At 34.0% G+C, this 17,570-nt stretch overlaps 2 protein-coding genes across 2 annotated transcripts; both read left to right on the top strand.

Moving 5' to 3' along the window:
- The first annotated feature begins 2,951 nt into the window (after window positions 1–2,951).
- Window positions 2,952–4,017, top strand: LOC108225317 (uncharacterized). The gene has a single exon (XM_017400153.2). The coding sequence runs from the start codon at window positions 3,034–3,036 to the stop codon at window positions 3,769–3,771; it is 738 nt and encodes a 245-aa protein (XP_017255642.1). The 5' UTR covers window positions 2,952–3,033; the 3' UTR covers window positions 3,772–4,017.
- Window positions 4,018–6,673: 2,656 nt separating this feature from the next.
- LOC108226457 (uncharacterized) lies at window positions 6,674–7,675 on the top strand. Its single transcript, XM_017401420.2, has 3 exons — window positions 6,674–6,932; window positions 7,042–7,111; window positions 7,245–7,675. Exons 1-3 carry the CDS (start codon window positions 6,791–6,793, stop codon window positions 7,387–7,389), a joined length of 357 nt encoding a protein of 118 aa, XP_017256909.1. The 5' UTR covers window positions 6,674–6,790; the 3' UTR covers window positions 7,390–7,675.
- The last annotated feature ends 9,895 nt before the right edge of the window (window positions 7,676–17,570 follow it).

Here is a 17,570-nt window from a genome sequence, read left to right as displayed (position 1 = left end):
GATGCAGTGGCTCAAAAACATTAGTTTGTTTTTTATCAAACTATTTGCGAATACGGTGGCCCATGAGCTTGCTTGGGAGTTGTATGCTTATTCGGGTCGTATTTTTGATAGGTAATCTGTTCCTATCAAAATTCAACATTGCATTGATTTGTATTTGATTCAGTAATAATATCCTCTGTTTTTCGTAAATTAAAAAAAACACGATCGTTCTTAACAACCATCGTTTAGTTTTTGCCGGGGAAGGACGCGTAACAGAAGTCAAAAATGATGTCGCGCGATTTGAATGTCGTAGCCAAACCGTGTTCGAAGGTTCGAAGCATCTGCATGAAGACTTTAGGAGGTCAAGTCAACTCCTCGAGTCATTAGTAATTTCCTATGTCGAATATCGAACTTTTGTTAGCTTCCTTCAACTTAACTTCAATTATTATTTCCCTTTTACTTAAAGCCGATTCATATTGCTTAAATTATTTATACGAGTGAAATATCCCAACCACCATAATTTGACGATGCAGCGCGACCGATATTTTTAAAAGGAATTTATTTGTTACCACCTACCATTAGACCTAGCAATTTGACACATAACACGCTAACACGAAACGAAACGACACGATAAAAATGGATATGGGTTTTGATTTTCGATACACGAAACACGAAAGTACACGAACACGAAATTACACGATAGATTTCGTGTCGAATATGGGTTTCATTTGGGGTACACGAAATACACGAAAGTACACGAAATATTTGTACATAATATTTATTATATATATGTTATGATATATTTAATATATAACTGTGTAAAAGTATATATTTATATGTATGTGTATCTATATATTATAGATACATTAACAAATTTATAGAGAGTTGTATACAAGTATAAATATATCATTCATATTTAATAAAATTATAAAGAAAAATATACACGAAACGTTTCGGATCGGATACGGGTTTCAAATTAGGTACACGAAATTAATAACGGACGGATACGGGTTTCACCTTCGAGTACACGAAACACGAAAATACACGAAACGAAAGTATACGAAACGAAACGATTGCCACCCCTACTTACCATACATCATGTCATCTTGTCATGGTTGACGATGAAAATGTTCATCTCTTGAAAATTGGAATAATACTTCTCATGTCCCTGAATCTAATTCTTATATGAATTTTGTCATACATAAAAATTAATTATTTTAAAATGTTATATATAAAAGTTTGAAACACAATTTTGTTTAAAACAAAAAATTTGGAAATTAAAAGGACTATGTCATGATTATATCTTAATATGCGTGGATTAGGTAATTATGCATTTAATTGAGGAGATAATATAAAAGTTGTGCAAATTACAAAATCTTCAAAAATAAATTAAATGATTTACCCATTCTGAAGGCCATTTTTATCGGCCGCTACTTTATTTTTGAAGAGAATTTCATTTTTAAGGTAACGTTATTTGAAAATGGTGCAGTTCAATAAAGTTCTGTTTTTTTTTTTATCAAGGATTAAATTTAGGATGATGTCCCCGATTCATAATAATATCATAACTCATAAGTTGGTTTGTGATGTTTTTAGCTCGTCATATTAAATATATTTTAATATAGATAAAGACTTATTACAGTTAACATGAACACATAATAAGATAGTGGTCCTCTCCCTAAACCTACACCTCCTATGTATAGTTGACGGCCCAATTATTAATTTGTTTGTTTTTTAATAATTTTGTAGGTAAGACTTTGTTCTCATTTGTTTTATTTGGCTCGTTTCTTAGATCTAAATTATTAAAATTCTCGAATTTTTTCCCTTCAATTCAAGCAGAGCGCTTGTTGAATTTGAGAGTGGACCAATATCTTTTATCGTAATTTCATTTATTTACAAACTCTATTCATTTTGCTCTTCTCGATGAGGGTGTATTTAATTTAATGATTATAATTTATATATGATTGCATTCATGATCGGGGTAGATCAAACGGATCGGGGTATATCATTGTCAATATATAGCTTATGTGTTTCCTATGATCTTTTTAATTTTTATTCGATTCGAGATGTTTTAAAAGTCGTATGACTCTTCATTATTTAAATAATTACTAGCCTTTAACCCGTGCAAAGCACGGGCGCTTATATAACTCGTAATTTATTAATTATAAGTTAAATCTTAACATCATTTTATTAGTATTTTAGTATTAATAATTTGGATTTTAGTTAAATTATATTAACCACCTGATTATATCTTCTAACGGAAATTTAGCTTTCACAATTTATTATCTATCTATAATTATTTTTCTGATATTAATATGTGATAGTTTATTATTCAATTAATTTTAAATCAAAATTTTCATATTTCATATATCTTCATATGTTACGTAATGGTTTCGTGTTTGTAATGAAATAGAACACGTTAGAGTTAAATTTCGAGTAGAATATGTTATAATTAAAAAGTAGTGTCTCTAATTATTTATATGTATTTTAGACAAAAGATATTCAAAATTGTATATTTATAATTAGTTATACATTTATCTATAAATTTTTTTTAATATTAATATATGTTATTAACAGTAGTTTCATCTTTTTCAAATAATTATAAATTATATTTAAAAAGATATTAATATACATAAGGAGTGTTTTTAGTATATGAAACTGTTTAATAGCTATCGTTGTAGACTTTTAGTTTTAGAGGAGAGTACCAAACCAAAATTTTGTACGACTACAAATTATACCTATGTTGGCTTTTTATAGTATAGTATAGATTCTTAAAAAAAATGGATGTTGGTCATTTTCACATTGAAATTATTAATGTTTTCTAGAATAATCCGTGTGTGTTTTTATATGTACACAACAGTTGCTCGTAAATAATTGGAAAAGATGTCCCCCAGTAGAGTCTCCAATAAACTTGTGGTAGAGTGCCGGGTAAACTTCTAGTACAACTCAAGATCCTATATATAGCGCCACCCAATGAGAGGGTCTCACATAAATTCATATCACAAAACACTCTCATTGCTTCCCAGTTGAGACAACTTCTCTCAACACAAACTAAAGATGGTTCATAACAACAAGCCAATAAATTCTTCAAAGAGGAGGATTCAAATCCTGCTATCACTCTCTGTTCTGGCTTTCATTTCTTCCCAATACTCTTCCCTTATTTTTACTTACTTTTCTTCTTTCAAACTCTTCAGCTCTACTACCACTGACAGACACTTTATATTTCTTCTTTGCAATGGACTTATGCTTCTTGTCATCAAAACCTCGGGCTTGTTTTCGAGTCCTGCTCCTCCAGGGACTGAATTTTATCGCGACAGTCATGTTATCAGAGTTCAGGCTCAGCCTTCACATCACCGATCTGCGGACTTGAGAGAAAATATTTATGTCAAGAAAAATGTCATTTCTCATCAACCTGTTGAGTTTAGTAAGAAAAATAATGTTGAATCACAGATTGATGATCTTGCGGAAACAGAGGAAGAGACTGATATTAAATCTGTCACTGAACCTGAGCAAGTTGAAAGAAGAACAAGAGTAATGGACGAGGGTTGTGAATTTGTGACATCTACAACAGACTATGATGAAAAAGAACAGGTGAGTGAACTGAATTCTGTCCAAGAACACGAAGAACAAGCAGAAGAAGAAGAAAATGAAGAATTAGAATTAGTAAATACCGAAGAAGAGGAAGAACAAGAGACTCTTTTATGGAGTACAGAGGAATTAAACAAGAAATGCGACGACTTCATAAGGAAGATGAAGTATGGCATCAGATATGAGCCTCAACTTGTCATGGTTTAGTAATTAGTACCCGCGCAAATCATCTTCCTAATCGTCTTACCACCAGATATCTTATATTGTAATCTTTAACCCCTGCAACTTCTTTTCCTCCATCCCATTATTTTTTATCTTGGAGTAGAAGGTTTTTTTTCCCTCGTGCTTTCTGGGGATTTCAGGTTCAATTACAGCCCGTTTTTCAGTCTGTCTAAAATGTTTTGCTATGGATTTGTGTCAATATTGATTGAGCAATTATTGAATTTCTAATCATCTGTAGCTCCCGAATACTACTGTCAACGTTTTCTTGCCAAGTTCATATAATACTTTCTACTTACCAAGCAAGTTCATTAAAAAAATTAAATCCAGTATATAAAATTCAATGGCTGGATCATCATTAGCTTTGTGATTCGTAGACAATTATAAGTTTGTTGGTTACTATACTCATTTTACCTAAAGAACAGGGCAGCAGGAATTGCCGGGAAGCCTCCTGCTTGACCTTAGTCTTCCATAAGATGCCAAGGAAGTCGATTTATTACCATGTCAATAATAAAGAAAAGAAAAATTGTTTCTGAGATTAGCCGATCACAAAAATCAAGTACTCGATCTAATGACAATCAAACACTCAACAGTCTTGTTATCATGGAGGCAGAGCCTACAGAGTTTCCTGGGATGAAGCATCTATGTAGCTAGAAGACTAGCGAGAACAAAACTAATCCCCTGCTTAATAGTATTAACACATGCCCTTTTGTTGTCACAGAAGAAGACAATCTTATGATTTGCCTGATAATTTGATAATCCTGCTGAGAGATTAGAGATTATTAAAGTTATTACCATCAGTACTTCACTTTCTACGCTATCGACGTGTCTAGATGAAAAGATGAATAAAGTGAGATCACACATATGGTGCTAATGCAAATCTCCACCATCATAGTGGGTAAAAGTAGAATACATTGATTGCACTGTGAAGCGATTCTCTGAACATTAGGGACAACTAATGTTGATTAATCTATATCTTAAAGATCACATAGTTAATTACTTAGTTAATCTTCGTACTCCATCTTCTTGTTACCACTTGCAACAAGGGATTACTTTAGGTTACTTATGGACAAAACAACATCCATCATTTTCATATTTAAATAATAATTAGTATAAGTTTTATATTTAGTCCTCAAAAATGATATCACTATAATTTCTACTAAAATGTACTGAGCATATTTGGTTTAGCTTACTGTCTGGAAAACAATTCACCGTATAAATTTAGAGTTCAGATGATTAAAAACAGGTTATGGATAAATATAACTCGAACAATCCTCTAAAGAATTTTACAACGAAATCCGTGAAGATTTGGCTTAGTGGTTCACTAAAATGATCTGGTTCCATTCAAGAAAGAAAGAATTCGATCTACAATTTTCTTACTCTGCATCAGATCGCTTCTACTTCTTCAGGAGTGAGCAGGATCATGCAAAAAAAATCAACATTGCAGCATTTCTTCATCAATCCACCTGTTTTCTTGCTGGCTTGATATCGACAACCAATGCCGGTTGGTAAACCAAGATCATCTGGATTACCTTTTCAAATCCGGTATAAGTATAGTATGAGTAAGAAACGAAAAGTAATTGTATCCTTGCACAATAACATCTCTGGCATGAATATAAAATTACAAGACATAAAGGGTCGATCCTCATATACTATGATATCTTTTTGCCTTCTTTCCAACATCATATCGCATATGTTCAGCTTAACTTTATCTGCTCATAGATATGCAAGAATGATTTTTAAAACAATGCTAAGCTTACTCCAAAACTATTACACGTGCGACAGTTGCCCTCACATTCAAACAAATAATAGTAACAATTTGGTTCTTTAAAAAGATAGCAGCATTCACAGAGCTGACGAGATTCCAGTGAACTATCCCATACCATGTTCATCATTCACCACCAGTGATGTTTCGAAGATTGAATCTGTGGTGACAGATGGTTCCGATATCGATCAGGATCTTCCTTCACAGTGTCTTGTAGCTGCTGTCATGTACATGCGCCTGTCGAAGGAGATTTTTTTCTTTATCACTTGACAAAACTTGAGACCTTCCTAGATTATGTTCATCTCTTCGAAGTACCCTTGGTGATCAACTTTACACAGAGGTTTGTTAAAAATTGAAAATCAGACAAATTTGAAACCAAAATTCGGAGTCTTGGATTTCAAAATTAAAAACCTCAACCGCCAGAAAAATCATGATTCGTTTCTGTTTTAAAAACCTCAGTTCTAAGTTAAGTTTCGGTGAAAAACTAATAATGTCATTCAAATTTATGGAAGGAACAGCAGAAATGAACTAGAACATCCGCAGTTGGAGCAGAGATTGACTTGGGGGCAGTTTTTTCTACCAGAGCATAACACAAGGCTCGTGATTTACATATAATATTTAATATTTATTTATTATTTCTTTAGTAATCGACCTGGTTTAAAAAAGATTGGTTCAGGAACCCTAATCACAAAATTTGAACCAGTTTTGATTTTTGCTCAATTCAATTTTATAATTTGCGATTTTTATCAATTTTTATTAGTTTATATTTCATTTTTAATTTCATGTTCATTTCTGTTTTTGTCGGTCCTAATTACAGTTACAAAATGATAAATTATGTAACTTCAAAATTTAGTTCTATTTTTGCGCTTGAGATGTGTCAATGTCTATGTTGTACTAAAAATTTAAAAATACATGAAATCACAACGATATTAAAATTTAAAATAATTTTATTTGGACGAATTACATTTATTGTTTTAATAGATTTGTGCATTTTAATAAAAAAAAACTGACATGTTTCTTGCTCCAAATAAAATTTTAATGCTATATTGAATTTGACATGGAAATGAAAAAAAATAATACCAAATACAATAACATATGTTTTGTATGATGGTGCTGGTGTAATAGTGTTGATGCTCATAGCCACCAATGACCATCCTTATTATATCCATATGAACAATATCCAAAACACAAAAATATACATACTCTATGTCAAATAATCATCACCCAAATTATTTCTGAGAAATGGCAACTAAGCTAGCCATCTCATCTTCAATCACACCCATACTACCCTTCTCCACTAAACTCTCACCACCACTAGCACTTCCTCACACAGTAGCCTCACCAACAACAAAGGCCAAACAATTCAGAATCTATGCTGAGCCAGGTCTTGCTACCATTTCTTGCTTCATGTATATACATTCTTTCTTTTATAGCATAGAACATGATATTTGTATAGTATGATGCTGATCTTTTTTTCTTTTTCTTTTTTTTAGGTGGTGGTGAACAAGCAGACCTCAAACAAAAGGATAAGAAGTTTATAACCAAGGAACAAGAACCAGAACAGTAAGCCTTATCATTGCAAAATATTTCTGTTAGTAAAATTTTAGTCACATCTTGCATGATGCTACATATCTGCTCCTAGTTGCAGATAAATTACCAAGAAAATCAAATAGTAATTGCATAAAAATTAATGCAGGTATTGGCAAACAGCAGGGGAAAGGGAAGGGGAGAATCCCATGTCCACACCTTTACCTTACATCATCTTATTTGGCATGTCAACACCTTTTATAATCTTAGCCATCGCGTTTCTTAATGGCTGGATTAAGGCCCCTATTCGATGATATATCATAGTTGGCATTTGGCTGTCTGAAGAGGGATACTTCATACAATGTTCTGAATCTTTGAATTGTTGTTTAATCAGGGAGCTCCATGTTTAAGTATTCTGATTTTTCGAGTGTGTTGAATACTCAATATTTGCAGTAACTTACATGTATTATGTGTCTTGATGTTTGTATCATCGCTGATCACTTACTGTTGTACAACCAGATAATTGAAGCAGATTATAAAGAAAGATTGAAAAACCTGCCTACTGAGGAAACTTTTGCTATGTGAATTTGTTTACTTTCATTTAGTAATTTTGTGCCATTTGTATATGTTCAGAATATATGATCCAGTTACATTACATGGTATTGGAACTCAGTCTAGGATATGTCTCAAAATCAACCCTCTTACCTTACTATGGTCGAGTGTAACCCCAAAGATAGTCTCCTAGTGATCTATTTTAAATCTCAAAATGAGGCCTTGAGTTAGGGGGCGAGTTACAGATATATGCTTCAATTAAGTCCTCCCAATACCCTACGGTTTAGGGAGGGTTGATCGACTGATGTTTCTCAATGTATTATTTAACATATATGATATTGCACAATGTATTAACTAACATCTATATCATCTGCCTTGATTCATAGTATCCCACACCCCAAACCTAGAAATTTAACAGAAGAAATCTTTGCAAGGTTTTTGGACCAACCTGTACAGAAATGACACTTCAACCAAACCAATAAGTATGTTCTTTCTAGCAAATAACTTGTTCAAAGCAATGTTGTTAAGCAAGAGGCAAAAAGATAGAGTTGCCTCTCTTAACAGCTCAAGAGGGTCATCTTGGTCAAATTATATAGATTTTTTATGTTTTGCTAATAAAGATGCCCCTGAAGTAGCTAAAATGCATTAGTAGCAAAAAGTTGGAAATTTTAGAATTATGTAGGTAATGGAACTTTTACATTTCCCATTCATCCGCTATATTTCCAATGTTCATGATGTAGGAATAAAATTCAGGACCAGCAAAATTCACAGTGCTCGTATAGTTCCAGAGTTTTTTTTCCCCAAAAACGATGAGTTGAACTAAATGCTGTCATAAATTCATCACTTGGTGGTTTTGGAATGAACAGTTGCTTCATAACAACAGGTAAAGGTTTTTCCTGAGAGTAAGGATATGCGTGTACTGGAAGTTGGTTTAAAGGTGTATGCCGCAGAAGTTTAGGCAATTCAGGAACCTTACTTCTTAGTATCTTCCAAGTTCGAGTGTTACTTATGATTCTTGATTAGTGAAAGGATTCAGACTCGGGAAATGTATTCTTCTCTTTGCAGAACATTTTCCTGCAGTAGTATCTATCAGACAACTTCTTACACACAAGATATGCTCACGAAGGAATGAAAATCGCCTATATATATTTATATGAATACTACGCTGTGAGGAAATCACAGCAATCCTCAGTATGAACAGTGTAATGATGAAAAATCCTTGCATCTCCCAAAGTTATGAAATATATTTTGAGTTTGAAGCAACTTGCAATTGAAGAGAAGTAAAATTAGATCAAACAAGTATAAATTACTATTTTGTTTCGAAAGTTTACCATTTTAAGGTTAAAATGACACTGCAACTATGACATGTTCTAGAGCTGTCTGCAGAATGAGGAAGGTCTCACCATTCTAAACAGGTTAACCGGTGGAAATTAGGTCCGCTGATATAGCTATTTTAGCGATGGTCAAATGTTTACTTGTCATTTTTAAGGCCACGAGTTCACCCCAGAAACAGCTGCTTCAAGAAATACAAGGACAGAGCTGAAATCCTTCACAAACCCTACTTTTTATGCTGTGTTCGACCTTATATATTGCTAATTTAAGTGGTCCGTTTCGTAAATAATTATTAATGGCATACAACTTGAACAATCAAATCTTTTCTATCTGGAAGCCTCTGTTATTCAAAGGACTAATTCTTTATGACCCTTTTTGCTCACAAGTCCGCATCCAGATGATGATTTCTTATAATTAAAAAAGACCAATTCTAAAAGAAGAAACAAATGGCAAGCAAGATCCATGAGATTAATCAAATTGGGCATACAGAATCTTTTTCATTTTAAGATCTTAAGTTCAAAAAGGACCTTTTTTTTTACAGTATATCTACTGTGATAAGAAAGCACTCGTTCAGTTCGGTAGAGCGTGGATCTCCAAAACCTATTTTTGTAGGTTCAAATCCTGCAGAGGATGATTATATTCTTGTTAGGTCTGATTGCAATTTGCAATAACAGAACTCCCACCAAATTTAACAGCAAAATTCATCTTAAATCCTGTGGATTCAAGAAAGGAGAAAGTCAAGTAAAAAAAAAGATTCGAGATGGCTTCATTCTGCGCACAAAATTCCAGGTCTTGCATGCCATTCCTAGTGATACATGAGAATCAATCCATCCATTTTTGCAGAGGATGTGTTCCTATAATAGGTGCAAGGTTTATCATGAAAAATCCCTACAATTGCATTATTTAGACTCTTGCGAGGATCTCCTACCAGTTTCTAATTCCTTATAGACGGAGTTCTTAACAGACACGAGATAAACAGAACAGCAGAAGTCACTCACTTTGACATGATTTACAAAACAAGAACATTAATTTACTGGATTGAGATTAGGTATGAAACTTACCACTGTCAATAAAAGAATGCACACGAAATTAGTGAACCTATTTACTGCTAGTTAGGGAATACTGATCTTTCGAACCTATTTCATGTAAAATGACATTTGTTTACAGTTTATTAAACACACTTAGAACTTAGAAAAGAGAGAGTTTCAATACACTAGGCACCAATAGGCCGTAGACTAGTGACCACCAGTAGAGTGGTGACCACCCAAGTAAATGTTAATTTTGTCCTGAGGTCTATCTATATCTTTGTTCTTGATCCAAGGAAACTCCTACTCAACAAAAATCCACATTCACACAAGTAAACTAGATGGTCCCCTCCCATTAATCGATTATCGCAGTTAAAACATAAGTTAAGTATGCTGCCTTGCAAAATCCACTCTGTTTCTTGATCTCATTCCTTTGCCCCATACAAAATCCTCGATTACCTACACATGATTTGCATTAAGTAATACTAACACATAAAAATTAAGGTCGTATCCAAGGTTTTGTAGTCTAAACTTTGAGCAGAAGTGTTATGTAATTGAGGATTTTATGCAACCTTCCCTCTGAATTCGTGAAAGGTAGCACCACCAACTGGCCAACAGGTGGCACCATAAACCCCTTTGTTAATTGCCCACATTTGAGTATGCATTCTTAAAAGAACCAAAAATAGGCATGTTTGGACTGTGGGAAGCTTCTTCTTGTGTCTCCTTCGTTTTTGTTTTGCGGTAGCAGATTTTAGTATACTTTATCTCACTGCAGCATTTCTGATTTTGTGTAATTTAAGTTGAGTGATCTAAGAATAAACAATCTACGAACACACTTAGTTACCTTAAGAGGAAAGCTAGTTCTACAATTTGCTCTACTTGTGTTTCTCTGACCCAGAGCCTCGGAATTTTCTTCTCAGTCAGACAAGAAGATAACTCTATGTCTCTCCTAGTGAATTAATGTTGTAAATTAAGCCAAAATTATGAAGAATTTTATTTGTTTATATATTACATAGATGCAAAAAAAGAATTAGTATGCACAACCAATAATCGGTATAGGACTAAACCAGCATAGATCAAGGTAGACACATATTGATGGTTAATGAGACTACATTAATTAAGCATGCATAATACCATCATTCAGGACACGATATAAAAAGAAACGCAGAAGATTATAAGTAAAATTCTTTAGCTATTCTTTACGTAGACGTAATGCTGCAATCCTGGAATTTTTATGAATTTGTGATGATCGATATGTATCAAATTTAAGGAAGATGAAAATTAATGTTTTTGCAAAGAAAACCTAAGTGCCTGCAAATCTGAACTTCCTTTTGAGGTTGCAAGGAGGAAATGTTTGACAGGAAAATCTGTTTGGCTTTACAAAATATTAAAGTTGTTTCTGTTTTGTAGTATGTGATGTTTGAAAATTGGGTGGAAAGTGCCATGTGTTGAGCTTAGAGATTTGCACATGGCTTCTCTAGTTTCTATGTTTTGATGTAATCTGAGATAGGGTAAACCAGTGGGTTTTTTAGGGTTTTCTAGAGAATCAGCTCTAGGGTAAAAGTAAAACCACCTTTGTTGTTTAATATATAACACCCATTTTTTTAAGAAGGTGGATGGGGAAGTGTGTATTCAGTATTTGGTTAGTGTTAAAATGAAAATATAATCCATTGCAACTTCAACTCCATTAGCATTTCATCTGCAAAAAAATCAAGAACCCTAGCTATTTTCTTCAGTTTCTTCCATTTTTTTTCAAATCTCTTACTACTTTGATTTTTCCAAACCACTCAGAGGCTTTCTTCTATCATAGGTTGGATTAATTGTTGATATATTTTCAACAACTACATTTTACTAACCACCTGTGACTAGTTCCACATTCTCAGAGGTTCTAAATAACAATTAATTTATATTAATGCTGAAGATCTTGATTTTGAAAGGAAACTCCTTATTTTCCTTCGTTTTTCAATCATCTATTTTCCACTTCTTTAAATTTCTTTCCATCTTCTACTAACTTCCTTTCAAATACATAATTAATTGTTGTCTAAAAGCTCATGTAAACATGTGTTCTTTCATAAAACAATCAGCACCATGCGTTGCTGCTGTTGCCGTTGTTCTCACCTTTGTCAGCTTGTTCTGTTATATAATGTCATTTCTTTTTTTCACTTGTCTGCTGATTTTGTCTACTAATATCTTCTCAACTTCATCGAACAAAAATAGAGTTGTGGAGGAAACAGTGGAAAATCATGAGGTTGTGTTTCACTCCGAGGAGGACATCGAAGTTAAGGATAAACTTAAAGCCGGGGATGAAGCAGTATCCACAATAATGTCACTGCAAAACAAGCAAGAATCTCTTGAAGAAGAAAATGCAGTGCATGAAAGTCTTAGGTCGTCAGATTCTTATTTGGAGAGCGAAGAGTTATCTTCGGAGGGCAGCTCTTGGAGCAGCCAAGAATTCTCAGATGGTTCGATATCTGATGAGGAGAGTTTGATTGAAATAGCTCTACCAAGTGGCTTATACGTTAGTCCTAAATTCAAGCTACAAAGTTTTTCGGCAGAAGCCATATTATTCAAGCAGCATGGCCTTATGGAACTCTTAGCAGAAATTAATGAAGAAAACTTGATTGAAATTGATATCTCTATGGGAATCATCAAGTGTTCGAGATTTGAAATTGAAGCATAGGTAAGAAATATGAAAGTTCTTCCCAAGCTTGAGTATCCATTTTTATCCTTATGTGCTGTTCAGAGCTAGCTCTGAGTATGGAGTACAAACAAGGTTAGGCTTGACTGGTCGATGATATTCACTAATAATATTGTTGATGTAAGATAATTATACAAATATCGTTTTCATTTTATATTCGTGATTATGCTATATAATCTGATAAATATGTTAGGAGCATGGTTTTTTATTTATATTTATCAACTTTTTCTTCAAATTGATCGGGGTTTTTTATTTCGGCCGATCAAAATAGATATACGACTTCAGTTATTGGGCGCAGTACATAAGTAGATGTTATTAATATAATTGTAAAATTTTCAAAATTATTATATATATTTGTTAAAATTTATTAGAAGATGTACGAAATGAATTTATTTTAGCAAAATATGAGTAAGATATAAATGGGGGCAAGATTATAATAAACGCAAGATTCATTAGTTTTTTTTATAAAAAAAAGATTCATTAGTTTCTAAAATTGGACTTTACTTGAAATTTAAAAAGCTTCATAACAAAGTAAAATTTTATAATTAATATTAAAATACTCTTATAAATTTTATATTATTATGGAGGTTTACATTATTATAAAGATGTAATATATATCCGTTAACATTGTAAATTTTAATATATACACAGAAACTGAAATTTCTAAAACATTCTAAATTTTGATTTCAACGATATGAATTCGTATTAATGTCATTGCGCCCTCAAGCAATAAATTATCGAAAGGTACCCGAACATTCTTAAAAACTCTAATCTTACATGTTGTAATATTCGCTCTGCCACCGCAACAAACGAGATATTTACGACGGATAACTTACGATTGCGTCAAATCACGACGGAAAGTTGTTTTCCGTCTTTGAACTTCATCCGTCGTAAATTTATTTATTTCAATCCGTGTTACTTGTTCGTTGTAAAATAATATATTTAAATAAATTTATGATGCAATGAGTTCTATCCGTTGTAAATTCATCTACCGACTTTTGACTTGTCCGTAGTAGAATAATATATTTAAATAAACTTACGACCGAATTAGGGTTAATTTCCGTCGTAAATAACTCAATTTGTTGTAGTATACGTTTTAATAAGTTTATAATTATTTATATATTTTTCATTAATTATAGTTGATTTTGATTTTAAGCGGAATAATTGGCGGATTTGTGATAAATTATCCTAGAGTTTGATAAAGAGTTCTTAAGAGTTTTTTTTTTTTGAAATGAAGGGAATTCTAGAAAATAAAGTACACTAAAGAATCTCACAATTTATTTTGTAAAATTTCAAAAAAATCATCAACATTACAATATCATTTTATTTTAATACATTTTAGATAATCTCAATTAAATTCACTAGATCTTTCAACCATAATTATAATTGTAATTATTAAATTCAAATTGAATAGCTTAAAAATAGAAAATATATCTTTAGATTATTAGTTTAATACAATCACCGAGTTACATTTTTATATAATAAATTAGAGTTTGTTTTCAAAAAATATTCACAGATACGTGTCGTTTGGGTAAATTTAGAAAATGTGTTTCTAGCTTGAACGAAAAAAATGGACTAAAAATAAAAAGTAATTAAAATTTATAAGTGATTAGATTATTTGAAAAATAAATAAAAATCGTGAAACAAAAAATTAGCATTCTCATTTTCGAGAAAATGAAACCGGCCGATTTATCATCCAAAAAAAAGTCGGAAGCGGATATTGCCAACGTTGTCATCCTCTTTGAACTTGTTGGTCAGACCCTGAACCTCCTAGTGTCTTATGTGACGGCAATATTGTTTCATTCTGATCTGCACATTCACGGAGGAGAAAAAGTTTTTTTGAAACGCAAGCAAAATTCATTAAAAAGGAAAACAGACATACAACCCCTGAAAGAAACATACAACCCCTGGAATCAGCAGACTATGTCCCAGAATTTCTAGTTTCTAACAAAAGAGAAACCTAACACCAACTTAGAAGCTTAGAGCTAAAAACTAAAACCTAAACAAACTTAGACAAACACTGGGACAAAACAGGGGGATCAATGACTCAAACACCATAACCCATGAGGAGCAGCACCTGCTCAATGGTCATAAACTCCGGCTTCCGTTCCATCCATGATTTTGCAATCTCCAGTGCAGGCAAGATCACATGCAACGTACCCAGCAGAGCATGGTCTGCTGAAGCTGAGCATGTCTATCAAACCATATTATACAAAAGGAGCGCCAAAAGAAATGAACCCGAAATAGAGCTAAGTTGGGCATTTGGGGGCCCAAAATTCAGTCAAAGCAGGCCTGAATATTCCTGAGCTTGCCAAGGACACAGCATTAGAATTCAGTTCTTCTGGGACAAATTGAATAAAAATGGTAGAATTTAAATGCTTCTGAGCAGTGGCTGGTAGTGATAAATGCGGAAAATCCCAGTGCACTCCATGATTAACTATATTAACTGCTCTGACTGAGTCCGAGCAAATTACACTTCTCCGAGACTGCCAATTATTGGACACTACCCAAAGTACCAGATGGAGAATAGCAATAATTTCTATTTCGAGTCTAGTATGGGGAAAAGTAGGTCCAGAGAAAGCATAAATAGTTGTTCCACCAGCATCTTTAATAGCACCTCCAATGCCCCCCATTCCAGAACCATGTGCTGAAAATAAACCATGTACCTCACAGATTAAATCAAAAGAAAATCGGAGACACTCCCAGTATTTACGCGAGAGATTATGAAAATGGACTGCCAAAGCACCCTGAGGGTTTACTCGCCAAATCGGAGTGTTACCAAATTTGAGAATTTTCAGAGCATCACCCCAGTTAGAAACCCTGTACAAGATGATTTCCTCAAGCTCGGATTTTTTTATCCTTGTATTACGGAAAATCAATTCGTTTCGGGCTAACCAGATTGACCATGCTGCAGCTGTGATCACTAGGTGCCATACTCGGCGAAACTGTCGCTTGTGGACCATTGTCAGCAGCCTCATCAAGGGAAAATCACATAAGCTCAAGGGGGGTAATTTCACACTCCACCATGAACTGACAAAAGACCAAACCCACTGCGCCGGTTGGCACTCCCATAACAAATGACTTTGAGTTTCCGGGACAATGCTGCACCAAGGACAGAGTTGCGGTACACTTTGAATACGTTTAGCAAGAAAAACACGTGTTGGGAGAATCTGCCATACTAATTTCCAAAGAAAAATGGTGATTTTTGGAGGTACAATTATCTTCCAGATATAGAGCCAATCTTTGTCCACAGAGGTGTCATTAAATAAATCTGGATTTGATAATTTTTCCATGAGATGGCGAACACGCTTTGTGGACGCATCTCCTTCTTCCAGTATCCATTTCATTCTGTCTTCTCCCTCCCTTAGCCGGACTGGATCTATCAAATTGTATAGGCCAATGATCTCAGCCTGCTGCTCTGAATTGGGAGTGTTCACCCACAAAGCTGCTTCCGAGCCATTACTCTTCCAAAGAGAGAGAAAATCTTTAACTGACATGTGATGGGTTGTCGAGATGGCGTAAAGAGATGGAAATTTAACCTTAAATGCCCTGTCATTTATCCACCAATCTTCCCAGAACATAACCTTGTCACCGCTGAAGACTTGCCAACAAAATTTTGAGGAATTGAGAACTGAGGAAACAATCGGACTTGATTTAACACTTACAATGCCTTTAACAATTGGAGAGCACCGATTAACATTTACTAGATTCAGATCATAATTCCAGCCAGGGCCATAGCGATTAGACAATAACTTATTCCAGCCCCGGCCCCTCTGACTATAAGCTTTCCCCCACCATCTTGATAGCATGACCATGTTCCTGATTCTCATGGAGCCAATACCCAGGCCTCCCTTAGATTTAGGCAAGCAAATTTTATGCCAGGCTAGCAGATGAATTTTACGTTTAGAGTCCTGCTTATAACCCCACAAGAACCGTCTTCTTATCAGCTCCACCTGCTTTACAATTCCTTCCGGGATTTTGAACAAATTTAACCAGTAAGATGGAATGTTGTCCATGACCGATTGTAAAATAATGACCCTTCCTGCAATAGAGATAGACGTAGCATCCAGAGACTCAATTTTTGCTTTTATTTTCCTAATCAAGGGATCCCAGAAGCGAAGATTACTTGGAGACGACCCTAACGTAGCACCCAGGTAAGACATAGCGCCTCTGCCCACACTACAACCCAAAATGTTTGCCCATGATTTGACTATGTCTTCATCAAGAGAATACCCATACAAACAGCTTTTCGCAAAATTGATCTTAAGACCAGAGACTATTTGGAAACATTGCAGTACTCGTTTGACACCCACTATCGAATTTTTATCAGCTTCAAGAAACATAACAACATCATCCGCAAACTGTAAATGTGAGATTGGCACTTCACAGCGAGGAAGTGCAATGCCGCTTAAAACATTTAAGTCCGACGCCTTTGTTATTAACCTCGAAAAAGCCTCTCCTACTGAGTCCGCAGCGTCACACCCCATGTAACTATTACCTTTAGAAGCTGAAAATTGAAGTCGAAGATAGCATCATTTGACTTGTAGGCTTTAACATACCCTCTTCTTTGACTTTACCTCATCGATCTTCACTTATGTAAAAATGGAAACTAATTGGACCTATAAATTCATGATTTGTAGAAAAAAATTCTGAAGAATTTAAAATTGCTGTCAAATAAAATATAATCAATAAACCAGTAATATTATTTTCGAAAATTAAAGGAAAATTTAAAAATGTGCTGTAAACTCTCCACTTAAAATCCCAACCATCCATTTTATTCTATCCCCACTCAACCATCCAACGACCACCAAACTCCCACGTAAGTAACACTTATCATCAAAACAAACGGCTCTAAATCACTCCACGTGTCGCCACGGATTAAGAATAA

Source organism: Daucus carota, chromosome 6 (genome assembly GCF_001625215.2).
Source record: "Daucus carota subsp. sativus chromosome 6, DH1 v3.0, whole genome shotgun sequence".
Lineage (NCBI taxonomy): Eukaryota > Viridiplantae > Streptophyta > Magnoliopsida > Apiales > Apiaceae > Daucus > Daucus carota.
The sequence above is the reverse complement of the archived record's forward strand: the minus strand, read 5'-3'. Positions and strand labels throughout refer to the sequence as shown.